Source organism: Pipistrellus hanaki (genome assembly GCF_964339955.1).
Source record: "Pipistrellus hanaki genome assembly, chromosome: 16".
Lineage (NCBI taxonomy): Eukaryota > Metazoa > Chordata > Mammalia > Chiroptera > Vespertilionidae > Pipistrellus > Pipistrellus hanaki.
The window spans coordinates 8,826,789-8,853,788 of NC_140518.1; the positions used below are offsets into that span (position 1 = coordinate 8,826,789).

Genomic DNA, 27,000 nt, shown 5'->3' on the forward strand with positions numbered 1-27,000 from the left:
CTGCGGATCCTGGGTTCAATTCTAGTCAAGGGCACATGCCTGGGTTGCAGGCTCGAGCCCCAGTAGGGGGCGTGCAGGAGGCAGCTGACTGATAATTCTCTCTTAACATTGATGTTTCTATCTCTCCCTCTCCCCTCCCCTCTGATATCAATAAAAATATATATTTTTTAAAAACCACCTCACCCTGACAGCCAGCACTGCAATGGAAGTGCCTGGGGCTCCGAGGCCACTGCAATAACCTCCAGGCAAGGTCAGGTACCGCCTAGAGCCGTGGTCAGCAAACCGCGGCTCTCGAGCCACATGCGGCTCTTTGGCCCCTTGATTGCGGCTTTTCTACAAAATACCACGGCCTGGGCGAGTCCATTTCGAAGAAGTGGCGTTAGAAGAAGTTTAAGTTTAAAATTGTTTTCTGCCTGGTTGAGTTGTTTTTTGACTTTCCCTTTAGGCACTCAGAAGCGATGTCCTTTTGATATTTGGCTCTGTGGACTAGTGAGTTTGCCGACCGCTGGCCTGGAGGGACAGCAGCAGCCCACGCAGGCTGTGAGGATGGAGGGAAAGAGGGCTACCTGGCCCAGGGGCGGGTAGCGTGGGCCTCTGTGGAGCCGGAGCGCGTGGCTAAGTGAACGGTCACAGGCCGGAGTCAGGGACGGTCTTTATTGGCTGGGAATGTCGGCAGTTCCCCTCGGTGAGAGGCAGACTGTGTGAGAGGAGCAGCGACAGCGGCGGATGCCCAGGTCCGGGCTGCAGTGGGGATCCTGCTCGCCTGCAAGCAGTCCTCAGGCACACACACATGCTCACACGCTCACACACGCTCTTCTGCACACGCACACGCTTACACACACACACACTCACTCACACCGGGGCTGGGGGCTCGGAGCCGGGAGCTCTGCCTGCACAGCTGCTCCGCCCTGGGAGAGGCCGGTGGGGCTGGGGCGGGAGGACTCCTGAAGGAAACCAGGGCTGGAGGAGCGGTGCCGGTGTTCTGCAGTCGGGGAGGAGGGGACCGAGCAGGGGAAGCCCGCTGGGCGGGGGCACCGGGCGACGCTGGGAGGGGCTCGGGAGGGTCGGGGTGGAAGAAAATGCCTGTCTCCTCTCCTTCACTCACCCCAGCCACACCGCGGGGCCAGAGCCCGGGCACAGAAAGCCTGGGGGCACCCGGGGGTCCCCTGTGCCCTGGGAAGGCACTGAACCAGGGGGACCGTCCTGGGGAGCCGGGAGTCTCCCCAAGTCCCCCAACAGGGGAGACGGGGGGGGGGGGGGGGGGGGGGGGAGACACGGACGGAGCAAGAAGGGTCTTACATGCCGGTTACCGGGGCCACGAGACTGGGGGAGCACGAACCCTGTTCTCACCGAAACGCGGAGGGCGGCGGGCGGACGCAGCCCCTCTGGCCGGCAGAGGGGAGCGGCCGGGCCGGGCGGGCGGCCCCTGTGGCCTCGGGGCGGTGGGGGGCGGAGGGGGCGGCCTGGCCCCGCCGCCCCTGTGTCCGTGGAGGGGATGGGGGATGGAGGCGGGGGCGGGGAGGAGGGGGCCTCCCGCCCCCGGGCCGCGGCTACCAGAGCACGGCCCCGTCCAGGTTGCCGTAGCCCGGCTCGGCCCGCAGCCGCCAGTATGTGTTGTTGGTCACCCACCACTCCTTCCCGCTGCCGTCCGTCTGCCGCCTGCGGGGGGCCAGGGGGACTGTGAGCGTCCAGGATGGAGGCGCGGGGATGCAGGAGGGGCAGCGGGGGCAGGGGAGCCCTCCGAGGGCGGGCCAGGACCTGAAGAAGCGAGCCTGGTGCACGATGTTGTTCTCCTCCATCACCCGGCGCCGGTCCCGCTGCAGCTGCTCGATCCTCCTCTTCTGGGCCTCGGCGGCCTGGATGTTCCCCTCCTCCAGGTACCTGCGCGTCCAGGCCGCCATCAGGGGACGGTCCCCCGGGCCCCCACACCCAGGCCCTGAAGCAGCGAGGGGGAAGGAAGGCCGCAGTCCCGGCTCCGGGGGGGGGGGGGGGGGGGGAAGGCGGAGGGAGCCCGCCCCGCACTGACCGCTGGTCCGGCCGCAGCCGCGTGTCCGTGGACGGCAGGGCCCGCTTCAGCTCGGCCGTCAGCTCATTCAGCTCCAGGGCGAACTGGGTGAAGCCGAAGTTGCGCTCATGGTCGGGGGGCATGGAGTCTGGGGGGGAGGCAGGGGCTGGGCAGGCGGACCTCCACCGCGGCCCGCGCCCCGCCCGGCCCCCCGGCGCCCCGCTTACTGGGCTTCCAGATGCACTGGCCCCCGGGCGGGGGGCCCCGGTACAGCCCCTCGTTCCACTTCCCGAACAGCCGGTGGAGGACGCGGCCGCTGCGGCTGAGCACGGCGCCCTGCACCTCGTGGATGCTGGAGCTCCAGTACTTGGCCTGGGGCGCGGGGGTGGCTTAGGGGTGTTCCCTCTGCTTCCCCAGCGTGAGCTGCAGGGGCAGGGGCAGGGAGGGGCAGGGGCAGGGGCAGGGGCGGGGGCGGGGGCGGGGGCGGGGCTAGGGCAGAGGGGGGGGGCAGGGGCGGGGCGGGGGAGGGGGCTTAGGGGTGTTCCCTCTGCTTCCCCAGCGTGAGCTACGGGGGTAGGGGCAGAGGAGGGGCAGGGGCGGGGCGGGGGCGGGGCGGGGGCGGGGGAGGCGGCGCGGCGCGGGGGCGGGGCGGGCGCCCACCTTGCAGAAGGTGACCTTGCAGTGGCAGGAGCTGTCCTTGGTGTTCCGGATGAGGACCTCCCCGTAGTGCTCGATCCAGCGCTGGCCGCTCAGGATGTTGTGAATGCAGGACGTCACCTTGTTCCACTCAAAGTGGTCCCCAAACCTGAGGGGGCAGCAGGCCCTGAGCCAGAGCCCCCGCTCTTTGGGGGCAGGGCACCTGGGTCTGTGCGAGACACCCCGGGTCCTGGCTCTGACCTGCCGTGAAGGGGGACTGGCTTATAAAGCAGAGCGGCCGTCCCAGAAAACTCAACTAACCTGTCTCCGCTCACTAAACGCCGGAGTGCCTGCGTCAGCATGTCAGACTCGGGGCCCTCGGGCTGCAGAACGAGGCATGCGGCCCGCCAGCCGCGAGTCTGACGTGCTTGGTCATAGAGATTTTAAAAAGGACGGTGGTAAACTACCCTGTTTACCCCCCCACTTCTACCGGAGTTACTCGTTACTCTTACTTTATTTTAAAATATATATATTTTTTATTTCAGAGAGGAAGGGAGAGGGAGAGAGAGAAACAGACAGAGCCTGCACCCGGACATGTGTCCTGACCGGGAATCGGACTGTGACTTCCTGCCGGTCACACTTATTTTACAGAAGGGGAGCTCGAGGATCGGGGGCGTCCTCTTTGCCACTTGCATGACTGCAGTCCCATCTGTAAAACGAGCTGGATGTGGTGTGTGACCAGTTCGGAGATCATTTAGGTGTGTGTGCATGTGTGTGCGCGTGTTCTGGCCTGAAGTCTCCGAGGCATTGCTTACTGTGAGTCCCGGTCAAAAAGTGTGAAAGCCGCTGCCTCCGCTGGTGGCGATGATGAGCCCTCCCAGCCCCCCCAAGCTAAGCTGCTCCCCCCTTCCTATGGGAAGCTGCTGCAGGCACAGGGGCAAAGGCAGTCACCAGCCCACCCCACGCAGCTGGGGCCGACCTCTCCACCCCGGCCCTGCCCCCCCCATCCCGGCCCTGCCCCCCCCCCCCGGCCCTGCCCCCCCCCCCCCCCCCCCGGCCCTGCCTCCCCCCATCCCGGCCCTGCCCCCCCCATCCCGGCCCTGCCCCCCCCATCCCGGCCCTGCCTCCCCACATCCCGGCCCTGCCCCCCCCATCCCGGCCCTGCCCCCCCCATCCCGGCCCTGCCCCCCCCCACCCCGGCCCTGCCTCCCCCCTCCCGGCCGGAGGAGGGGCCAGTGGGCGGGCCCTGGCTGCCGAGCGTGTCGAGCGCCAGGACACGCACCGGGGCAGGCTGACGTTCACGGTCCCCACAGGCACGATCTCCAGCGACTTCCCCCAGAACTTGTTCTTCCATTTCATGTCTGCAGGGGAGTGGGAGGGAGAGGGACAGCGATGACAAGACCAGAGTGTCCAGCCCCTCCCCCATCCGCCCTGCTTGCCCCGCCCCCAGGCTCACCCGCCCCGGCCCCCCTCACCTTGCCAGAAAATGAAGTTCTCAGACTCCGCATGGCACGCCGAGATGGGGGGGTGGTGGGAGACCTTGGGGAACAAGGAAGTTCTGAGGTTGCCCTTGAGGCCCCCCGAAAGCCCCTTACCCCCCTTTCCTCCCCTCCCCCCTCCCCCGGGAACCAGGTCAGTTAGTTCCAGTCTCTCCCTGGGGTCCTCGGCCACCACCCGAAGCCCATCATTCTCTCTGTGTCCACAAGGCCCCTGCGCTCTCCCTTCTCACTCGCTCCCCGCCGGAGTCCTCTCACCGCCCGGTCTGTGGGCCTCCAGACCCCCAGCTGAGGCCGAGAGAGTCCTCTCAGGGACAGGGGGGGCTCCACTGCGCCCCGCGGACAGCCAACCCTCCCAGGGGCACCCCTTCCCTCCCCTTCTCCCCAAAGCGGGGATCATCCTGCAGCCCCCGCACCACCTGGGAACCCTGACCTGGTGCCCACCCCGAACCTTGGGCTCCGGTATCGCCCAGCCCCTGTCACCTGGCCCTCCTGCCCGCACTCCCGGCCGCTCTGCTTTGTCTGCATGGCCTGTCAGCCAGGGCTTCCCCTCCTTCCCACGCAGCTGCAACCCCTCCACCGCTCCCAGGCCTCTCACCTGACCCCTGGGGCCACTCACCACACCCCCAGCACCTGCAGACCCCTCTGTGCTGCCCAACGCCCTGCTCCTGAGATCCGCCCCCTCCCGGTGTCACACAGACAGCACAGGCTGAGCAACGTCCAACCCGACCGCGCGCCTCCACCTGGGACCTCAGCACCACCCCGTCCTCTGAGGGCCTCCACCCAAGCCTGCCCTTCCATCCACATTCACCCCCGTCAGCAGGGGGCGGACACAGCAGGGAGGTCCTTCCAAAACTTACGGCTCCCACCCCGTCCTCTGCCAGGCCAGGGCCCCTCCTGTCCGTCCTCCCACCCCTTCCTGCAAGGCCCCCCGCTCCCATCGCCCCCTCTCTGCACTGCAGTCTCCCCTCCACATCGCTCTCTCTCTCCGAACAGAAACGGATCCTGTTCCTGCCACCTGAAGCCAGAGGAACCCTGGCCTTTCTGGTCAGGCGCACGCGGCAGGCGGGCCCGGGCCGCGCCCTGCTGTCCACACCTCTAGGCGGTGGGAACTCACCCCCGCGTTTGCAAACACATTTAAAATCTAAGCCAACACACAAAACTGCCTCAACCCTTTATCTGCCCCTCCGGCTGCCACCGTCTTTCCTTCCTCTTTTCCCTCAGGGTAACGTTTTTTTGAAACATCCCGCACTTCTCTCTCTTACTTCCACTTTACCCGCCCTGGAACCCAGCCTCACCCCCAACCTGTGTCTGATCGCCCTCATCAGGAAGCTAAGGGCACCCCCTAAGTCCCCTGGCCCCGCCTCCCCCTGCCCCTCAGGGCTCCTCACCCTCCCCACCCCTTCCTGGCAGCAGTGGGGGACTCCGCCTGCCACCTGAGGGGCCACTTCCCGATCCCTCTGCCCCTGTCCAGTGCTTTCCGAGGAGCTAGCTCCAAGCCCAGATGCCCCAGGGCCCACTGGACGTCTCCCCCTGGAAGTCAAGCCCCCGTGGACAGGAGACTCCCTAACTCAGTTCCCTGCCTCCCAGATGCCCCCTCTTCTTGCTGCCTGACAATGCCACACACACACCCCAAATCCGAATTCCAGACCGACCCCCTCAGACTGCTCCCTCCCCTCAGCCGCCTCCCTGCTCCCCCGCCGAGTCCTGTCAAGGGCAAGACATAAAGAGCTCTTCACCCCCCACCCGTCCACCCAGTCCCGCGGCCACGGCCTGAGTGCAGGTCCCCCTCAGCTCAGAGGAAGGACCGGAATGCCTCCTAAGGGCTCTCTGGCCGCGCACCTCTGCCTGATGCCCTCTACGGAGCGTGATTCTGAGCACGTCACCCCACCACCCCAACCCTCCAGGGACTCCCTGCAGCCTTCAGGATTTAAAAGCAACCAGCCCCTCCTCACCTTCACCACCTGCAGGACTTCTGGGGCTGGTCCTGCCCTGTCCCCCAGCCCCGTCCCCAACGCCTCCATCCCTTCCTTTACCGGCTGGACACCCCGTCCTACCCACTCCTGGCCAACTCCCAATTCACCCTGCAAGACGTAGCTCAAGATCACCCCCTAGAGTCGGGGTGGGGAACCTTTTGGCTGCCAAGGGCCATTTGCATATCTCTAACACTATTTGCTTAATATAATTCACTTAATATAAATTATGCTGCTCTGAAAAAAAGCTCCTAGATTTATTGAAGGTCAAGTCCCACCTGTGGGTGCCTTGGCAGGGCCAGACCAGATGATGTTGCGGGCCTTCTACCACCTGCGGGCCTGACATTCCCCACCCCTGCCCCAGAGCCTGCCTTCCCAGGACACTCACCTGGGAGGTCAGACCAGCAACCTCCTACGAGCTCCCATGACCCCAGCTCTAGCCTGGGGCACAGCAGCCCCTGGTTTCAGTCCGTCTCCCACACTAAGCGGGGAGCTCCTCCGAGCAGAGCCCTCTGTCCCTCCGTCACGCGGCCCGGCCCGTGCTCTCCCAGGCCCTGGCCGCTCTGAAGCTCAGGGGCTCCCCTCCCCGGCCACCGCGAGGACAGCCCCCTCCCCTCACACCTGCTCGCTGATGAAGCGGAAGCCGCGGTCAGGCCGCTCGCACTCGTAGGTCTCCCCGAGGACGGGGTTGAAGGGCTTGCAGCCGGCCCGGTGGTAGGTGGAGGAGTAGGCAGAGACGGCGAAGGCCGCGATGTACACCTGCGGGCGGCGGGGAGAAGCCACTGGGTGGTGGGCCCGGAGCACGGGCTGGGGCCCCGGGTGGGACTTGGGCAGCCGGGGGACAGCGCGGCCAGGGTGTTCTGGGCGGCAGGGGCCCGCGGGCGGGCGGGGGGGCGAGGCAGCCGGACTGGCCGGGGCGGCGGGGGCCGCACCATGCGCTCGCAGGGGTCGGCGACGCGGCTGGCCTGGTCCAGGAGGCTGCTGTACTCCAGCTCCTCGCACAGCCGCTGCAGCGTGTTGAGCGGCTCGTTGAGCTGCACGGGCATGGACACCTTGGACAGGTCTTTGCCGATGTTGTTGCGCAGGATGTTCCACAGGCTCACGTCCACGCCGGGCCCGCTGGCCGCCGGCAGGCAGCGGCGACGGGGCGGCCCCAGAGCCCTGCCTGCGAGAGACACCCCTGGGCCCGCCCGGCCAGGTCACTCCCTGGCGCCCGGACACAGCAGGCCCGCAGCCCGGCCCACAGCCCCCCGCCTCCCCCCCAAGGCCCAGCCTGGACTCACGAGGGGGCAGGACAGCTGGGAATCTAATTCTTTTTTTTTTTTTTTAATGTATTTTTATTGATTTCAGAGAGGAAGGGGGAGGGGGATAGAAACATTGATGATGAGAATCATCGATCAGCTGCCTGCTGCATGCCCCCCGACCGGGGATCGAGCCCACAATCCAGGCATGCGCCCCCCAACCGGAACCGAACCCGGGACCCCTCGGTCTGCAGGTCGATGCAGGATCTAACTCTTCAGTTCATAAGCCTGCGTGTGCTCTATCCACTGAGCCACATCAGCTAGGGCTGGGATCTAATTCTTGACATGCTTGAGGGGGGACCCTGTACCCCAGAAACCCTTTCCGAGTCCCCACCCTTGCCTTCTGTTCCTTCCATAGCGGGAACAGAGACTGATATCAGGCTGTGGGTTACTCGGCCCATTTCACAGGTGAGGACACGGGCTCCAGCAAGTCAGACGACACTTCCAAAGCCACCCTGCTGAGCAGTGGCCACGTGGGGGCGTCTCCGTCTCTAAGGCCCTCCCTGACCCTTTTCAGAAAACTAGGATGGAGAAGCCCCCAGACCGGAGCCCGTCCCAACTCTGGAGCCACTTCTGGAACATTCCAGAGCTTACGGCTTAGCCTTCCTCACCTCCAGGGCCACCTCGGAATTAGCACTCAAAGCTACCGGTCACCACAAGGGACTGCCTCCCCAGGGGCCTGGGCTGTGGCCACCACCGTCTCTCCACCACCCCACCCCTCCCTGCCCAGACACCCACGGGCACCTTTCTGATAGCGCTCGGCGCCCCGGAGGTCCAGCACCTCCTCGGACAGGCTGGTGGTGATCTCACTGACGCTCGACTCCTCCTCCTCTGAGCCCTGGGCCGGGACAGATGACAGGCCGGGCAGACTGGGCCTCGCCCGGGCAGCTGGGCAGTGCCCAGGGCCTGGCAAGACGCTGCCCAGCTAGCCCTTTGGTGGGAAGGGGGAGAGAATATATTTGGGGAGGTCTGAGCCCTAAGACACTGGCCCGGGAGGCCTGGCATGCCTGGGGGAGGGCCTGGCCAGATGCGTGGTGGGGGGAGGTTGAGGGTTAGGGGGTTGGGGAGAGAAACTCGGGGACTTTGAATCCGTGAGGGAAACTAAGGGACTGGAAACTGGGATCACCAAGATTCGAGGGTGTAGGGTGGGGTTCAAGGGAGCACGGGGTCTGAAATGGGGTCACAAGAAGGTGGCTGGGGTGGAGCCGAGGCAGCAGTTTCAGGGGAGCCCGACGGGGACAGAGTGCGTCAAACTGGACGGAGGTCCCCAGCAGAGACCCGTGAGCAGGGCCCTCACACCCAGCAGGGCTGTCCGAGGCCCCAGACCAGCAGCTGAGGCGGTGAGAAAGGACTGGGACCCCGTAGTCTCTCTGGCTCCCGCCCCTCTACCCGCAGGGCCCCCCGCTCTGACGGCCAGCTTCCCGCCCCCTCACCTCGTTCTCAGAAGAGCTGGCTGAGAGCAGCACCTCGCAGGCGTCGAAGAACTCCGTGTGGGAATCGGCGAGGGACAGGACGCTGCTCTGAGATAGCTGGGGGGTCAGCTCGCGGCCCTTCATGTACAGCGTCTCTTGCTGCGGGAGCGGGACGGGGGTCAGCCGGGCCGGGGCAGGCAGGCAGGGCGCCCCTCGCCTGCCAGCTCCCTCCGGAGGGAAGCGTAACCGGGACCGAGTGTGAAACCCATCAGGCAGGAGAAGACGGGGCGAGCGTAGCGGAGCGAACCCCAGCCTGGGGGTAGGGAGACACGGGTCCCACAGTAGCTGTCCACGCCTCCTGGGCACCACGCTGAGCGGGGCTCCAGGCCCTTTGGGTGCCTGAAGTCCGTCTGTGCTGACCCTCCCCCTGTGAGTCCGAGTGTCCTCATTCCCCCACTTCCCAGACGATGATGACACCGAGGCTCCGTGCCACAGCGTCGGCCTGCGGCGGAGCCACAGTCCAACCCACGGAGGCCCCGGAGTCTCTGCTCGGACCCCTAACTCCCAGCTCGGCTGGCCCACCGCGGGGAGAGCGGGGCCCTCAGTGGGACTCTGTGAGCCTCAGTCTCCTCCCCTCGCCTCGGGGGCCTCTGAATTAAATGCTCAGGAATGACCAGGAGGTGGCTGCCGCCAGGGTGGGACGTGAAAGGGTGGGAGCTGGGGTTTCTGGGCCGCTGCAGGTCTGAACTCCCACCCTGCCTTCTTCCCGCTAGAGCATGGGGCCCAGGAGAAATGGTCCCCAGAGGCCACCGGCTCCTACCTCCTCGGGGTTGAGGGAGCTGAAGGAGTCCGCCGTGGTGTCCGAGGAGATGGACAGTGAGTGGAGGCGCCTTGGGCCAGCGGAGGCCTCGGAGAGCTGCAGGGGGAGGGGGAGGGCGAGGGGGAGGAGACAGGGCCCCAGGAGGATAAGCCTGTCCGGCCCTGCCAGGCAGATACAGCCTCTGACCTGGGACCACCCTCAGGCATGCAGACCTCATTCTCCAGCTCCCTCCTCCCACCCGCCACCCCGCCCCCAAGCCTCACCCCCAGCCTGGACAGCTCGGAGCCCTGGTGCAGATCCCGCAGGTGGTCCCGTTCGGCGGTGAGGGCGGCCAGCACGCTGCTGAGGGAGCTGTGCACTGCGAGGCAGGGGCAGGCCATCAGACCCTCCTCCTCCTCCTCCTCCTCGCCCGCCGCCCGCTGGCGCACACTCACCCTTCTGCGCCAGGGCCCAGAAGCTGCGCTGCAGGTGGGCGTAGTCTGGGGGCGGCAGCCCCCGGGGTCCGGAGTGGTCCCGGGACTCCAGGTACCGAGACAGGTTGGGGACAGAGCCGTGGAGGCGACCCACCTGTCGGGGGGAGGAGGAGAGGGATTGAAGGGGACGGCGATCTTCAGAGCTTCCCGCCAGGGACGGGGTCTGCGCCCCACCTCACCCGCCCGATGGTGTCGTCCTTGGCGAAGCTCTGAGTGCACCACATGCGGCTGCTCCGCTTGCCCTTCTTGGGTCTCTCCGCGGTCACCGAGGCCTAGCGAGTGCCGGGAGGGAGGGAGGAGGGAGGTGTCACGCTCGGGGCGGGGAGAGGTGGCCGCGGGAGAGGGCCCGGGGACAAGTGACACCCCAGGGAGAGGAGCCCGACGCCCGGGCAGACGGGAGGAAGGGTCGCCCCAAAGGGACAGCGCGACAGTCTGGTCGTAGGAAGAGAGTGACTGGGCAGACGCGTGCCTCTCTGAACACAGCAGTGGCGTGAGGGACCGGGGACCTGTCCCAGGAAGTGATGGCATGGCAGCGGCAAGCCGGAGGGAGCCCCCCGCAGGAGCCTGCACCCCCCCGGCCCCCACCCCGGGCCTCACCTGGTGCGTGGGGATCACGGGGGCCGAGGGGATGCGGTGCAGGGACTCCAGGCTCTGGAGGAGTCTGTGCAGCTCCTGGAGCTTCCCCTGGCACTCTGAGAGCTCTGCGGGAAGAACGAGTGAGCAAGCCCGCCCCACACTGGACGGGCGCCCCCAAGTCTGTCCCCCAGCTTTCCTTCCTCCTCCCCCCGCAGCCAGGGTCATCCGGAGAGTCTCCCTCCCCCCGCCCCCGAATCCCGAGCCCACAGAAGTTCCCCGTTCCCACCCGTGGTCTGGCCCCACCCTGGCTTCCCCGGGAGCACGGCCCCCGATGGCCGCTGTCACCCCCTCACACCTTCCCTCTGCTGCCTCACGCTCTCTGGGGCCCCACCTGGTTTGCACTCCCCTCTCCCGGGCCAGCATCACAGCCCCCCTCCAGGAACCCGGTTCTCCAGTCCCACGCCCTGCACCCTCCTCCCTGCATTGGCGCCTGCGTCTTCTCTCTCCTGAGGCCTGGCCCTGCGTCTTGCCTCCCCGTGTGCCACGAGCCCCACCGCCCTCTGCAGGCCTGGGACCCCCCGGACAGGGCCCGAGGAGACCCCGTCAGGTCAGTGTGGAGGCAGGGCTGTCTCCCCCATCGCACTGGGTGCCCTGGGGCGGGAAGATGCCATGTTAACATGTCTTCCTTCTTGTGACCGCCGATGCCACGTCAACCTGACCATGTGGGCCCTGCCCACGGGCCGTGGTGCCAGGGCCCCTCACCGTGAGAGCAGCGGTCTAGGCCGTCACTGCCCCGCAGCCAAGAGGACACCTTCTCCCGAGGCCCCACCCCGGGCAGAGCGGAGGCACTGATCGCTGCGGGGAGCTGGGCACCGGGACCCTGTGGGGTGAGCCAAGGGTCAGGAAGGACGTGCCCACCTCCCTGGGTCTCACCCAAACCCCACGGCTCCTGCCCCAGCGCCCATCTTACCTTCCGGTGGGAGTTGCTGGGCAGCGGGCCGCGGGGCGTGTCCAGGCGCGGGGCCAGGCGGTGGGCACGCAGCTGGGCCACCCAGCTCTGGAACAGGTCCTGAGATTTGATCTGCAGACGTGGGGGGGGGGGGGCGCGGAGAGGGGGATGGACACATGAAAGGAGGACTGCTTTCCAAGGCAGGAAGTTGGGGTTCTGGCTTTCTGTCCAGCTTCTGCAAAGGCCCCCGCAGGAGATGGAGCCCTGCTTCCCTGATGTCCGAGCTCCGAGGTCTGTCTGTTCATGTAACAACCCGCAGGGGCGGTTTGCCATTGGCCGTTGGACACGACGGGAACTCCCTTCTGATCAAACTCAGGGATGGACCCTCAGCCCCTGCCCCCCTCTCCTGGGTGCCCCCGTGCCTCTGCCAGGCTGGGGACCAAGCCACCAACTGGCTGCCGGGATGTCACCTTGAGGTGGTAGATGTTGTCTTCGGTGTCAAGGTCAATGCGCTGGGCCTTTTTGTTGATGGACATGACCGACAGTCGGACATCGATGGAGCCATGCAGCTTCCCCTTGGTGATCTGGGGGGTGGGGGGAGAGTGGGGGAAAGGGGGTGTTCTTAGACCCCTGGGCCCAGAGCCATCGTGTCCAGAGGCCACTTGAGATCACGCAGCAGGTTCACCCTCATAACCAAGTCGCAGCACCAGCAGGGACCTCCGTCTTCCTTCTGTGCACACAACTCAGAAGTCGCATTCTGAGCTCCTGGGAGGCACAGAGCAGGGAGAACTGTCCCGCCCCTCTCGGGGGTCTGCAAGGCTGAGGAACGGAGAGCCGGGCTGCTTGGCCCTCAGCTCCTTACTCCCAGCACAGAACAGAACGAGGAGGAGGAGGGTCAAGCTCCCCTTTCTCGGGCACTCTTGTGCCGGGCACTGTCCTGGGGGCCCGCACCAAGAGGACAGCGACCTGGCACAGGGTGATCGCACTCTCCCCTCTTAGAGGCGCGGGAAGACACCTGCTCAAGACTCCCCACCCAGGAATAGTGTGCCTGGGACTCAGGCCCTGCTCTGGGGGATTCCGGAAGCCCCCTGCCTGCCCAGGGCATTTTGGGACCCGGTTCCTCCCATCCCCCCAGCCCGGCCCTGACTCACATCTTGCCGAGTGGTCGCATAGCGAAGGATCCCGTCCTCCAGCACGAAGTACCTCTGTGACCGGGACAGAACAGAAGGAACAGGACCCAGGTGACCGAGAGGAAAGGGTGTGGGCAGAGAGCAGCTACACACATGGACCCTTCTTCCCCTTCATCACACACACACACACACACACACACACACACACCACACACTCACACACACACACACACACACACACACACACCACACACTCACACACACACACACACTCACACATACACACACCACACACTCACACACACACACACACACACTCACACACACACACACACACCACACACTCACACACACACACACTCACACACACACATACACACACCACACACTCACACACACACACACACACTCACACACACACTCACACACACACACATATACACACACACACACACTTACACTCTCACACACACACACACACTCACACACTCACACACACACACACTCACACACACACACACACACACACACACACTCCCCGCTACCCAGCAGCCTCCAGCACCCCCCATGCCGCCCTGAGTCTGGCCCTGCCCTTTGCCCCGGAACCTACCTTGTGCCAGCCCTTCAGAGGCCACTTCCTCTTCTTGAGCAGGTGGCCCTCCTGCCTCTCGGGCATGGCACCCTCTGCACCTCGCCGGCCCCGGGGCTCCTCCACCAGCTCCCACAGCTCGGAGGCCTGCGGTCCAGGACGGGGGGGGGGGGGGTGTGCTGGTGAGGGCCCTTGGGGCCACATACAGCCCACCCCCCGCCTGCTCCCCGCCCTCCGACCTGCTGGGCACTGCCGGACTTTGCAGACTGAGTGCTCCCGGACAGCGAGGGGGGGCCCCGCTCCTGGAAGTCCATGGAGGAGGGAGCGGCCACTCCCTGCCGAGGGTGGGAGGGGAGGGTGTCACCTTGTCCTGAGGGGGCCCTGGAAGCAAGAGAGAGGGAGACCGGTTGGCACCGTGCCTGCTGGCGCCGCCTCCACCTCCCACCTGCCCTGCAGCCTCGAGGACCACACTTCACCAAGGCACCTTCCGCTCCCCTGAGCCTGTCCCTGCCTCACCTCGGTGGGCCTCCCTGCCTCCACTTCCTGCGGCCGCTGAGACAGCTCAGAGAGGCAGGCCGGTGCCCGGTGCCCGGAGGAAACCAGGAAAAGGCCACCCAGCCCCACCCTGAGCACACAATCTTGGGCTCCAGGAAACACCGGGCGCTTTCTCTGGAGGATTCCTCGGGAGGATCAGAGCGAGGCAGAGGAGTGAGGAAAGAGGCTCCAGAAAAGGCCAGAGGAGTGCAGAGGCGAGACACGCAAGATCTCAGCCCAGCTCCTCCTCCCTCCTTCAGGACCCCTGCACCGCCACCACCATGGCCTGGAGACCCCTCTACCAGGGCCCCTTCACCCCAACTCCCCGCTAACTGGTCCCCAGATCCTCTAGTTCTTGGGCTCCCATTTTCTGCATGGGAAACTGAGGCCTGGGACAGCCCCCTTGTTCCCTGTGCCTCCTCCCATCAGACACCCCCCTAGGATGCCCACCTCAGAGGCTCAGTGTCCCCAAAGCCTCTCCATCTCCCCTCTGTCACCCCAGAGCTGGGTTCCTGAGGACCACCACCCACCCAGAGCAGGGGACTGAGCGGATGGAGAGGAGCTGGCCAGGAACAGGCCGAGGTCTGCACAGGTCCCTGCAGCAGTGCCCACAGGCGCCCTTGGCACCGGCTCAGGCCGTCCTGGCTCCAACGGGAGATCAATAATGCATGAGGCTCTGTGTGCGCGACGGGGGAGGGGACGGAGGGGCAAGGCTGGCCGGAGGCTGGGGAGACAGTCAGGTCTTCGGTGAAGCCTGTGGGCACCTGAGGAGCCAAGGCCGGAGGGAACAGGGACAGGTAGGGCCAGGGTGGCCGCGGGCCGGGGGCCGGGGTGGCGGGAGGTGGGGGCATAGGGGCCGCTGCTGCCAGGGGCTGACCGAGGGGGGACATTCCCGCATTCGGCCGTGAAAGTTCCCAAACTCTCCCGGTGTTGGGTGTCCCTGTGCCCTTTCCCTGGCCCCGCGGGATCCCGGCCCCGCACCGCTCGCCGCCAAAGGGAGAGGCTCCGTCCTCCGAGGGTGCGGGGTCGCGGGGAGGCAGGTGAGCGCTCTGCCTCCACCTCCATCCCAGTCCCCGTCTCCGGGGGAGCAGCCCCGCCAGCTTCAGGTGGGGGGATGTCAGCGGACGCCGGCGCCTTACCGCAGAGTCCATGGACGCCCGCTCCTCGGCCGCCCGCCGCCTGCCTCTGAGTCACCGCGCCCGGGTCGCCCGCTCCCTCCTCAGGAGCTCGGCGCACCGGCTGCTGCAGGAACCAGGAAGGAAGGAGGCAGAGGAGCCTCCCCTCGAGCCGGATCTCCCTCCCCACCGTCCCCTCCCCCGCTCTTCCTCCCGCCAAGCTCTGGGCAGCTGCTCAGCTCTGCCCCCCTGCTCCCGGGAGGACTCAGGGCCCAGTGCCTCCCCAGCGCTGAGGAGGCCGGGGACAGGGGCAGGGACCCCGCCGGGCGCAGCGCCCAGGGGTTCCAGGGGACCGGGGAGCTGCTGGCCTGAGCCAGGGGTGGGAAAGGGTTTGCTCAGACTCATGTTGGCCTTGTCCCGTTAGTACCCACATCCATTTATTTTATTATTAACTCCCGCCTGTCTCTCGTTTTACATCTGAAAATAGATTGCAAAGTTTGGAGCCAGCGAAGGTATCGGGTGGGTGGGAAGGGACGGATGCTCTTTTTAGACCGTGCCAAGAGCACAGGCAGCAGGGCGGTCAAGGCTCCAAAGAGCCAGCGGATGGCCCCCCGAAGCTGCCACTGGCCCCAGGGGGTGGGGGACTCAAAGCACCTATGCGGCAGACAGAGCCCTGCCTGCTGGGTCTGCACCAGGAGCGGGTCAGGGGGGACCAGCTGGCTAGCTGGAGCCAGCTTGAGTACCCTCCCTTTCTGAGCACCTCTGCCCGGCTGGCGTGCTCAATTCTAATTAAAAACCGGCTCTTGAGAAAGGTCTAAGCTCCACTGGAATGAACGTGAAGCTGACTGACAGCCCAAGTGCAGAGAGGCCTTTCTGGAAAGTGGGTTTTTAGTGGTGGGGCCTCGGGCTCCGTCGGCCGGTAAAGGGTGCAATGTGGGGTTCTGCTTTGATCCAGAAATGGTTTAGGCCGTTTCCCCCATCCATCTTGTGCCCACATGGCCTTGGCTGACCCCTCCTGGTGTTACACCTCTCAGGAGATGCCTGCTCTCCACGCCATTCAGAGCCTCAGCACAGCTCACCGCCCCGGGAGGGAGCTATTGCACCTGTGGTTCTGGGATGCGGTGCGGGGGTTGGGGGGTATGTGGGGGGACAGCACTGTGCAGATCAGCTCTGGCACCCATGAGCCTCAAAGGCCTTTCAATGCGCTTCACATGGACAGAGCATCCTGGTGTCCAGAGAGCTGGGCTCTGGCAGCTGGTCCGGGACCGGGCCAGAGAAGCTGCTGCAGAGCGGGCTGCCAGAGTGCCTGTCCAGGCCTGGGAAGCTGGGCCGCTGTCCCACTCAGCAGCCACTCCCCACGTCACCCGTGTCCACCCAGCGCATGAGCCAAGGACAAGAGTCAGCTTCCAGTTCAACATCCTCTCTCCTTCACTGGGCACTTTTGTTCCCCAAGACTTGGATGAGCCCCCAAACCCCTCATTTTCGCAGAATGCTGGTCTCCCCCAGCTCCTTTGCTCAGAACGCCCGAGACATGTGAGCTGCTGGGCAGAGCTGGGGCCGCCTCCAAACGACCAGCCCGGGGGCCGCCATCTGTGGGTGTGGGGACAGGAAGTAACCGGCTTGGACTGGAAGAGGAAGGACTTTCTAGGAGGGAAAGTGAGGGTCAGAGAGGACCCTGAGGATAAGCGGAGAGGGGAGGTAAGCTTGTAAACAGCAAAACAGACAAAAATGCATTTATTTTTGTCATAAAGCAGCGTTCCCAGCCTTTCCACCGCACGGCACACCCGAGGATGGAGAACTCACATCCAAGCCCTCCTGGGGCCTCACGGAGGCGGCTCTGGAAATCCAGAGCACGTCTCAGAGCAGAGGGCCTGGCCCAAGTCCTTCTGCCTCTTACAACTGCATGACCCCGGCAGGCGCTGTAACTTCTCTGCCCGGGACTAAAAGAACGAACACCCAGGAAGCAGTCAGCACGCAGCCTGACACAGCGGGCTCCCCACAGACCCCATCTTAGAGCAATCACTCCGCTGAGCTGCTCGGACAACCAGGGGCGGGCTGGGGAGGCACATCCAAGGACAGTGAGCACGAGGCAGAGGGCAATACCCTTATCTGCTCAGCCTCTGCCTTGAGCGTGGAGCTGACACTTTGCTCTTGTCAGGTCCCAGGTTGGAAAAACAAAGGGCAAAGACGGAGATTAGAAGCCGCCATTCTGAAATGAAATCCTTCTTCCTCTGAGGTCATCGTCATCAGCAGAAGCCAGGGAACACGTGCCCCGCCCACCCCAAGTTCACCCGCTCCTCCGCACGGAGGGCACGGCCAGCGGGCGGGGTGTTTATGGGCAGGCTGGCTGTGAGTCCGGAGCAGAGGCAGGAGGATCGGGCTGCCCAGGGGCCGGCTTGGCGGAGTCCCCCTCGCGTTGCTGTCTGACGTACTGGTCCAGCAGGGCCGTCAGGTGGAGGGGCTGCCGCTGCAGCAGCGAGTGGGTCTGGGCCGTGAGGAGGGTGAGCCCTCCCACCAGCTCCCCCTGCACCAGGTCCAGGCTGGGCAGCTTGGAATAGTTGATGAAGCCTTGCCGGCTGAGGATGGTGTCGTCGATGCAGCCGCCTGGGAAGGCACAGGGTCAGGTGGGCTCCACACAAACGCCTTTCCTCTCCGAGACAACATTCCAGCCCAGGATCTGTTCTCCATTACCCTCCTCTACCTCCCATCCGGCTCCCACGTGTGCCCCCCGCCACTCACACTGTGTCTGGGACGGATCCCCTCGCCCCTTCCTAACTCTTCTCTAGAAAATCCTTAAATAAATCATCCTCCTGGTCCGACCCCTTCTAAGTCACTGTTCCTAAACTTTTTCTTCTTCTAACTTTCTTGAAGAACCATGGAGTATGTGTTTGGGGGGGGGGGGGCGGGGGGAAGGAGGGGGGGTTATAAACAGATTCCTGCCCCTTCCCTCAGAGACTATGAAATCAGTATTCTATAGAGAAACAGTGTCTCTAGGGACTCTTAGTATCAGGGAGTCTGGGAAACATTGCTCCCTGTTCCTCAGCACCTATACTTGGCTATTGGTTTTCATTATCTTTGTCTGTGGGTTTTAGCACCTAGTAAAGACTCAGCAGAGTCCTCTCTGCCTTCCCTAATCTCCCCCGTGCATAAGGGATGCAGGCAGCGAGCCAACACAGGTGTCAGGAGACACGGGCAGCCCTCGGCTAACGGCGCTGCTGACGGAGGCCCCATCTGTGAGAGGATTCCTCTCCAAAGAGGTGCCTAGCAGACGGCACTGGGCGGCTGTGGCACCCGCTCCCTTCACACACACACACACACACACACACACACACACCCCGGGCAGGGGAGCTGCTCACCTAACAGCGGCAGGAGGGGCACGCTCTTCAAGACCCGCACCATCTCCTTGACTTTGGGCTCTTGGCTGACCAGCAGCAGGTTGTGCCCCACGAAGAGGGGCAGCAGGTTCCGGTACTTGGAGCCCTCCAGGAAGGGCTTCAGGAACTGGGACAGCAGGAAAGAGGGTTCACTGGGGGCGAGTGGGAGGAAGAGCTGCCCACCGTGGGCACAGGCCACATCGGTTAAGGGTGAAACCAGAGGGTCTCCTCAGCTCCTAATGGCAGTTTAGGCACCAGAGGAGAGGGTGCTGGTGGAGGGGAGGAGTCGGAGGTGCCCGCGGGGAGAGATGCTGGGTCTGTGGGGCAGCGGAAGGGGAAGGGAACACGGGCAGGGTCCATGGGTAGGCGGCTCCCTACCTGGTTAGGGAAGGCCTTAACCAAGATATTGTGTTTCCGCAGCCGGTGTCGCATGAGCAGCTTGTCCTCCGAGCTCATGGGGATGTTCTGGCAGATGGCTATCATCCGGTTGTTTTGGAAAACTGCTGCTATCTCCCGCCGGATGAGCCGGATGAGGCCTGTCTCCTAAGATCAGGAAGGGGTGACCCAGGGGACCTAAGCCGCTTCTTCTCCGTTCCCCTCAACTCCCCCAGGGATGAGCCCAAATGTGGGGGAAGATCAGGTACAAGCAGGATAGTTGGGCCCTTGACTCCCAGGGTCATGTCCCAGCTCCCATTCTATCCTTTCGTTTTCAGAGATAAGAGGTTAATAGAGAACACCGAGTCCTCCAAACTGGTCAGAGTCTGACCCAGTCAACATTATTTGACCTAGAACTCATGGTGCTGTTTGCAGAATTCCATGAAAATATTAATGCATGTATGGCAAAATAATGGAAGATTCACTACTGTGCTAAATCCAGATTCTAGATCTGCCCTGTATAGTAGCCACTAGTCAAATGTGGCTATTTCTATTTAAATTAATTGAAATTAAATACAATTAAAAATTCAGATCCTCAGTCACACTGACCTCATTTCAAATGCTCGATAGCCAAATTCACACTGGTCTTTCTGTTCTTTTTAAAAACAGAAAACCTCTATCATTCTTCTAGATTAATGTGGAAGCTTCAAGTCCTTCAAGACAGGACAGAGATCCTCTCCCCAATTACCCCGCCGCCGCCACCACACACTTGGATAGCTTCCACCCACATGTTTTTGGAGACAAGTTAGGAATGAGGGAAATTCAAGAGACCCGTCCAATCCACAGAGGTCACAAGGCCAAAGCCAAACCAAGTGAAGATTTCACTTTAAGGTATCTGGGCCATGGGTCAAAGCGAGAAGTAATGATGTGGATGACTGTGTCTTGGAATCCCACTGGATACAAGACCATATCCATACCACCACCATACCACCATATCACCACCATACCACCACCATACCACCATACCACCAGACCACCACCAGACCACCAGACCACCATACCACCACCAGACAACCACCAGACCACCATACCACCAGACCACCACACCACCATACCACCACCAGACCACCAGACCACCACCATACCACCAGACCACCACCAAGTAACATGCCCAGTCTTCTTACCTCCTGGACTGGCTTGGAGGGAGGAGCCAGGCACTGAGGACTGATCGCAGGCTTCGGAGGGATATACTCAGTCACAGCCATCAGTTTCTGCCGCTCAAAGTGCATCACGCGACGGTGGCGGGTAACAGCCTTGGAACCATGGCGGACAGTCTGGAGGGTGGGCAGCCGGCCTGGCAGGGAAATAGGGCAGTGCAGTGAGATGCAGCATCCTGGAGGCCTTAGTCTGCCCCGGTTGGAGAAAAGGGCCACACTCCGGGCAGACACAACCATGGCTCACAGAGCCAAACCGAGCCCAAAGTGGGATGAAGAATTTCCTGCTAGAAATCCCGAATCCCCAAGCCTTCTCTCCTAATGGCTGACTTTAGTTCAGTTGCTTGATCCATTGGGGCTCCCATTTCTCCGGTATTTGGTTATCATTATTACTTTTTTGTGCACGATTGGGGGGAGGGGAGAGGATGAAAACCAAAGAGAAAGTATTTTGAGCACCAACCGACATCAGCGGCCCTTCTTAGAAATCCCAGTTCTCAGGCCCCATTTTAGACCCTCTGAACCTGGAGTGGAGCCCAGCATGTTTGAGTAAGCCCCCCAGGCGATGCATGCTGAAGGGTGAAATCCACTGCTCTGACGCCTTCTCCCACAATTTGAGGGGGGGGGGGGAGTTACACTGCCCTCAGAGCTCCCCAAAACGAGTCTCCAGTCCCTCTGCTCATCGAGTTGGCAGGCATCGCCAGAGAGCACCCCTCAGAAGGCAAGAGAACTACTCAACATACTGAGCCCGAGTGACCCCTTCATCCTCAATAAAAGAATTCAGTCTACGGCTTCCCACGTTCAGCCCTTCCCAAGCCTGGGATGAGATCTCAGGGAAAGGTTCAACTAGAAGGTAGCTCTACCAGTCAGAGAGTTCTTGGGGTGAGAGTTTGTATTGCCAGGGACCACAAATCTAACCATTAAAAAAAAAAGCACAGGCTCTGGAATTTGACAGGTTTCATCGTCGGTAAAGAGGGAATGAGAATGCTTTTTCATCGGGTGCTTTAAGATGTAAATAACACATATACCGCATCTGTCACTGTACCAGGCCTATCTAGTGCGTGCCTAATGCTGTTAGGCATTATGACACCTGTTGCTTATGCTGGTTCTGCCCTTCGGGAGTTTATAAAGTCTGATGGACAAATAAATGCAAAGCTACAGGGCTAACGAGAGGGCGCAAGGTACAGATGTAACAGGGGAAACCTGCTTTGCAGAGGGTGGTAAGGGCAGGCTTAAGGAAGTGACATTTAAGCTGAGATCGTAAGGAGCCATCATGTCAAGGTTGGGGGGCCCGGGGTGGTCCAAAGGAAACTGGAGGCGAGCAAAACCTAGGTGATGGGTTACCGAAACCCAAAGAATGCTGGGGGCGTAGACAATAAACACTGTGGCATGGCTGACGCTGTCGCCGTTTGCGGTTGTTACTGGAATCTGGAGTCACGGGGAACTGGACTGGGGAAGGAGGCGGCGGGCGATCTAGCAGGGGGTCACCGGGGGCCGCCTGGAGTCAGAGGTCAGAGGTTACGGGGAGGAACCGGAAGCAGAGGAGGGGAGACGAGGGCTGGAGAGCACCGGCCGCAACGCGCCGTGAGGATCTGGGCCGCTCCTTACCCGCCGGGGGCAGGAGGCCGCCTCGCAGAATCCCAGCCACGGCCGCGGCCATTGCCTTCGGGAGAACGGACGGGAGCCGAGTGAGGCGGAAAGAGCTGAGAATTGTGGGATACCTGGGGCCGGAAGCGGTGGGAAGGCCCGCCTACTGGAGCAGTACTACGCATGCGCGGCGAGCCCTCCCTCTCCTCCACCCCTGGCGTCGGTCTCTTAGCAACAGCGCTAACCGGCTGAACCGCGCTTCTGCAGGGGCATGCGCTCTCCTCGCAGAGTTTCCGGCCAGCAAAACCCCTCCGCCGCCCGCAGACTCCAGGCCCTCCACTTCGGTTTCCGTTTGTCTTCTACCCCACTTCAGCAATTTGAGTAGAAGTGAATCAACCCCTTGAATCAACCCCTTTCCCTTGTCCCCTAAGTCTCTGAGCTTCTCTCTCTTCATACCATCCTGGATCCCGCCATCCCCAAGGCCTATCCAAACTCTGCTCTTGGTTCCAGTCCCGCCCCAAGCCAGCAGCCTTTAGAATAGATCATGCCTGGAGGTGAGTAGGGAGACCGGATGGCAGGTAGAACCGTTGGGGAACAGGAGTGTCAGGCCTCTGAGAATAAGGGATTGTAACGATGGAACCTGTCTTTTCACAGCTCAGCTCGCCCAGAGTCCAGAGAAAGGGGAAGTGTGCATTACCGAAGCCCTCATCACTAAGCGGAACTTGACCTTCCGTGAGGATGAGGCTCTGTCAGAGAGGATGTGAGTGCGGGGAGAGAGAAGGGTGCTGGAATATTGAAATCCCCATGAATGACCAGTCCCTTCAGCTGTACTGACTTGTCAGCTCATCTCTGTCCCTCTCTTACTCCACACGTTCAATCAGTGGCAATGCCCAATTGATTTCCTCTCCTTCAAAATCATTCTACTTATTTTCCCACCGTGTCCACTCCACTGCCTTAGATAAAGCTGTCATCACTTCACAAACTCCTAATTAGCCTCCCATGACCCCAGTCCAGGCTCCCCCTGCTGTTGCCAAAGTAATTCTTTTCTGATCATGATAGAATCTTCCAAAATAAAATCCAAACACCTTAGCATGAGTTGACCTCTGCTGCCCATCCATCCTTATTTCTCGCCACTCCCCACAAGTGTGCAATTCCTCTAAGACCCCATATTCTCACACCTCAGCGCCTTACTACTTAGAGTGGTTTGGGTGCTAGGGAGAGGGGAGGGGGCAGCCGCATTAACATCACCTGGGAGCTTGTTAGAAATGAAAAATCTCGCCAAAACCGGTTTGGCTCAGTGGATAGAACGTCAGCCTGCAGACTGAAAGGTCCCAGGTTCGATTCCGGTCAAGGGCATGTACCTTGGTTGCGGGCACATCCCCAGTAGGGGGTGTGCAAGAGGCAGCTGATTGATGATTCTCTCTCATTGATGTTTCTAACTCTCTATCCCTCTCTCTTCCTCTCTGAAAAAAAAAAAAAAAATCAATAAAATATATTTAAAAAAAGAAATGAAAAAGAAATGAAAGATCTCAGCCCCACCCCAAGCCCACTGAATGAGAATCTGCATTTTTAAAAAATATATTTTATTGATTTTTTACAGAGAGGAAGGGAGAGAGATAGTTAGAAACATTGACCAGCTGCCTCTTGCACACCCCCCATCGGGGATGTGCCCGCAACCAACGTACATGCCCTTGACCGGAATCGAACCTGGGACCTTTCAGTCCACAGACCGACGCTCTACCACTGAGCCAAACCGGTTTCGGCGAGAATCTGCATTTTTAACAAGACCCTTGGGGATTTACGGGCATTCAAGTCTGAGGAAGGCTGAATAAGCACAGACTATTCCTTCTGTTTGAAATGCTTTCTCCTCACCCCCTCTCACCTTCCCGGCTGATTCCTCCTCAGATGTCACTTAGCCATCCACTCTGTAAAAACCTTCACACACACACACACACACACACACACGCCCAGCTTCCCTGCTAAGAGACCACAGAAGTGCACTCTGTCACACCGCCCCACTGCCTGCTCTCCCAGGTTTCACACTATCGCTGAGCTACAGACCGTCCGCCTGGACCGGGAGGGGATTACCACCATCAAGAACCTAGAGGGCCTCCAGAACCTTCACAGCCTCTACCTGCAAGCGGTAACTTCTCCCCCCGCCCTTCCCCGGGACCAAGCCTGTCTAATCTGCGAGGAGCCAACCAGGTCATCGAACCCATCCCCTGGTGTCCAGCAGGCAGGCCTTCATGGAAACCGTTCCCAGATGAGCCAGTCTCCGGAATGGAAAAACCAGTCTTCCCCAAAGAGCATGTTCTTGAATCCGTTTGGTGTTGTTGTTGTTGTTGTTGTCAGACACTTCTAGTCTGGTTCTTGGTGTCTCCCCTAAATCTCTAAAGTTATATAGCTCAAGCTCTTTTTCTGTTTTGAAGAAGCGGAAGGAGCCACGGAGATCCCTCTGTGTCCTTCAGAAACGTGAAGGCTGTGATGGTGAGAGGGGGGTGACCTTCAGCCTCAGCCACAATGAATATACCCAGCTCCCTGAGCCTTTCCCCACAGAAACCACACAAACCAAAGGAACGTGTGTCCATTGCTCTTGTCGTGCGTGCGCGCCCCCACCGAGACCCTTCCCATGTCCCTGCGTCGCCTTGGTTTCCTTCTCTGATTGCCAGGCCACTCTTTGGCTGTGGGGTGAGCAGGGTGTACATTCATCAATTTTAGTCAGCCCCGAATTTACACCCTTCCCCAGCCAGCTGGGGAAAGCAAGCCACCCCACGGCTGTGACAGACAGCGCGGTGACTGGGTCCTTGTTCCCAGCTGCCAGCGTCGACGTGGTTGTGGGGTTTTGTCTCTTTAAAGGGCCCCTCACCCAGCTGACCTCAGGTTGGGTTCCTGCCTTGGTTTCTCCCCGCAGAACAAGATCCAGCGAATCGAGAACCTGGCCTGTGTCCCCTCCTTACGGTACGGGGTGCCAGGGCTCAGGAGGGGGTGGGGGTGGGGAGCAAAGAAGGGCCAGGGTGAAGGGAGGAACCCTGGTAACATCCCCCAGAGAACTGGTTCAGATCTCTCCAGGCCTGGCTTCTTGTCGGCTGAGGACCCAGCGAGCCTAGCCCTGTTTCCCTCACCCCGAAAGGCCACGTGCCCCCACTTGCCGCCCGGCTGCCCAGCCCCGGGCCGGAGCACCTGCTGCCCTCTTCCTCCCCGGCGGCTGTTCTGACATTCAGCTCTTTCTCTGAGCCCCTCCCTTCCCCTACAGCTTCCTGTCTCTGGCGGGAAACCGAATCCAGCAGGTGGAGAACCTCCGTGACCTCCCATACCTCCAGTTTCTGGACCTTTCGGAGAACTTGATAGCAACACTGCAGCTGGGTAGGGTGCCTGACCCTGGCCCAGGAGGCCCTCCCTCCTCCCCGCCCCCCACCCCCCTGTGCCTGCGCACCCTCCAGAGAGGCGGTGGCTTTGGGCTGGAAGGTGGGCATGAGAGCCTCATCCCCCCACTCTGGTTCGAGCAGATGAATTCCCCCAGAGCCTCCTCATCCTCAACCTGACTGGGAACAGCTGCACCAGCCAGGACGGCTACAGGTGAGGAGGAATGGAAGCTGGGGAGAAAGGGGTGATGGCGGAGCCCCTCTGCTACCTCCACGGGGGCCCCCTCTCAGCCTGCAAATCTGGAGTCTGGTCCATGGTCCCTTCTCCTCCCCCACCCCAGCTCAAATCGGCCCCCTTTTTCCCCTTCACCCCCGTAACGCCACAGAAAATCAGCCCTTTGGGGACTCCCTGCTCCCGAGCCACCATCCTGCCCCGTGTGGCCCTGCTGCTCTGGGTGCCGGGTCCCAGGCTCCACACTCGGGGGTGCCCCCCAGCGCGGCCTCTGCCTCCTGCCCTGCAGGAAGCGGGTGACAGGAGCCCTGCCCCTGCTCATGGACCTGGACCGGCAGCCGGTGTCGGAGCGCTGGAACTCGGACGAGGAGGACAAAGCCTCGGACGAGGAGTTCCCGGAGCTGAGTGGCCCGTTCCGCGCAGAGCGAGGTGACCCTGCCTCCCGAGGCCGGCAGCCGCCCCAGAGCTCACTCCCGCCCCGGGGGCTCTGGGGAAGGGGCCCCGAGCCCAGCTCAGCCTCTGGGCCAGAGGACAGTACAGCCAGGGCCAGATGTCAGCCTGGGCACCCAGGTGACTCCCCCCGCCCTCCGCCCCCTCCCCAGCCTCAGGCTCCTCCCTGTTGGGAAGGGCAGTTTGCTCAGATCAGCCAGAGACCAGCTCCCTTAGCCTGGGGGCCTTCCTGCTGAGCCCGGGCTCCACCTGACACCCCGACACCCCAACACCCCGTCCTGGCCCTCACAGGCTTCCTGGAGGAGCTGGAGCAGGACATGAGCAGGCACAGAGCACGCAGGCAGCAGGCGGCCCGGACGGAGCACCTGCTGAGGCTGGAGACACAGCCGGTCCTCACGGAGCTGCCCCCTCTGCCCGGCGGGCCCATGGCCGGGGACCCCGCCGCTGCCGCTCCCCCGCAGGGCAAGGAGCCACCCCCGGAGCCGGCCTCCTCGCCACAAGCCGCCTCCCCCACCAAGAAGCCGGGCCCCCCGGCCTCCAGGGGCCCCCAAAGCACTGCGCAGGCCAGGAAGGGGGTCAGAGTGGCTGTAGCCCCCAAGGCCTCCCTGGCAGCGGCCCCCGGCACAACCAGAACTGTGACCAGGAGAGTCAGGAAGTGAAGAGGCGCCCCCCACCAGGTCAGCGAAGCCGCGGGAAGGGAAGGGTGCTGGGCAGGAACAGGAGCAGACCCCTCCCGGAGCCCCCGTGGCGGGACCGGTCCCAATAAAGTGTCTCTAGGCCCAGAACGTGTCCACGTCACTGGGGGCGGCTCGAGGGAAGCCATCAGCCAAATACAGGAGAAATAAAACGTATTTATTAAAACGAGGCTGAGCCAGCCACTCAGAATGAGGGGCATGAAGGACCTGCTCTGATCCCACACCCTCCCTCCTGGGTCCAGGCCTGAGCCCCAGGCCCAAGTCCTAGGCTGGTCCAGGAGGAGCTGCGAGGCCAGGAGCAGCCGCGGGGCCGGGAGCAGCCGCGGGGCCGGGAGCAGCCGCGGGGCCGGGAGCAGCCGCGGGGCCGGGAGCAGCCTGGGGGCCAGGAGGAGCCGCAGGGCCGGGAGCACTCGCGGGGCCGGGAGCAGCTGCGGGGCTCACACATACGCCTGGCTCTCCCTCTCCACAAAGGCCTGGAAGAGGCCGCCCAGCTCCTGGGAGGGAGGGGCCCCCGCCCCGGCCAGCAGCCCCCTCACAGCCTCCAGGCCTTCCTGCTCCAGGTCCCGCTGCTTCTGCCGCAGCCGGTGTCCCTGCTCCTGCTCCTGCTCCTGCGGGGCGGGGCGGGGGGGGGGGGGGGGGGCACAGATGAGACCCCGCAGCTCCCCTCCCAAAGGGCCCAGCTCTGGTCTCACGCAGCAGCAGGAG

General features: G+C 62.6%; 4 protein-coding genes across 12 annotated transcripts in view; 1 reads left to right on the forward strand and 3 right to left on the reverse strand.

Annotated features, from left to right (window-relative positions):
• Positions 1-573: 573 nt before the first annotated feature.
• Positions 574-15,169, reverse strand: OSBPL7 (oxysterol binding protein like 7). Its single transcript, XM_084864035.1, has 23 exons — positions 15,034-15,169; positions 13,600-13,741; positions 13,382-13,507; positions 12,793-12,846; positions 12,112-12,225; positions 11,663-11,773; positions 11,455-11,572; positions 10,714-10,817; positions 10,296-10,388; positions 10,078-10,210; positions 9,907-10,001; positions 9,644-9,739; positions 8,845-8,982; positions 8,156-8,249; positions 7,043-7,290; positions 6,732-6,869; positions 4,117-4,180; positions 3,924-4,002; positions 2,666-2,810; positions 2,233-2,377; positions 2,027-2,153; positions 1,759-1,881; positions 574-1,659 (listed from the first exon to the last, which is right to left on the reverse strand). The coding sequence occupies exons 2-23, from the start codon at positions 13,672-13,674 to the stop codon at positions 1,551-1,553; spliced, it is 2,529 nt and encodes an 842-aa protein (XP_084720161.1). The 5' UTR covers positions 13,675-13,741; positions 15,034-15,169; the 3' UTR covers positions 574-1,550.
• Positions 15,170-16,728: 1,559 nt separating this feature from the next.
• Positions 16,729-21,678, reverse strand: MRPL10 (mitochondrial ribosomal protein L10). The gene is made up of 5 exons (XM_084864036.1): positions 21,578-21,678; positions 19,943-20,112; positions 18,762-18,926; positions 18,366-18,510; positions 16,729-17,613 (listed from the first exon to the last, which is right to left on the reverse strand). Exons 1-5 carry the CDS (start codon positions 21,627-21,629, stop codon positions 17,342-17,344), a joined length of 804 nt encoding a protein of 267 aa, XP_084720162.1. The 5' UTR covers positions 21,630-21,678; the 3' UTR covers positions 16,729-17,341.
• Positions 21,679-21,762: 84 nt separating this feature from the next.
• On the forward strand, positions 21,763-26,381 carry LRRC46 (leucine rich repeat containing 46). 3 transcript variants are annotated; one of them, XM_084863349.1, is made up of 8 exons: positions 21,763-22,110; positions 22,211-22,316; positions 23,591-23,699; positions 24,468-24,514; positions 24,810-24,919; positions 25,063-25,132; positions 25,440-25,579; positions 25,892-26,381. In XM_084863349.1, the coding sequence occupies exons 1-8, from the start codon at positions 22,101-22,103 to the stop codon at positions 26,257-26,259; spliced, it is 960 nt and encodes a 319-aa protein (XP_084719475.1). In that variant the 5' UTR covers positions 21,763-22,100; the 3' UTR covers positions 26,260-26,381. The 3 variants fall into 3 exon arrangements, with proteins under 3 accessions (XP_084719475.1, XP_084719473.1, XP_084719474.1); XM_084863347.1 differs by having other exon boundaries at positions 21,801-22,110; positions 25,440-25,720; positions 25,892-26,325; XM_084863348.1 differs by having other exon boundaries at positions 21,801-22,110; positions 22,216-22,316; positions 25,440-25,720; positions 25,892-26,325.
• A 50-nt stretch (positions 26,382-26,431) lies between these two features.
• SCRN2 (secernin 2) overlaps positions 26,432-27,000 on the reverse strand; it is a 5,939-nt gene continuing 5,370 nt past the window's right edge. For 3 of the 7 annotated variants that reach the window (XM_084863362.1, XM_084863363.1, XM_084863359.1), the window contains one exon: positions 26,432-26,903. In XM_084863362.1, coding sequence (XP_084719488.1) covers positions 26,733-26,903 — 171 coding nt within the window. In that variant the 3' untranslated portion in view covers positions 26,432-26,732. The remainder of the gene's footprint in view (positions 26,904-27,000) is intronic. The other 4 variants (XR_014793099.1, XR_014793100.1, XM_084863361.1 and 1 more) reach the window with 3 other exon arrangements.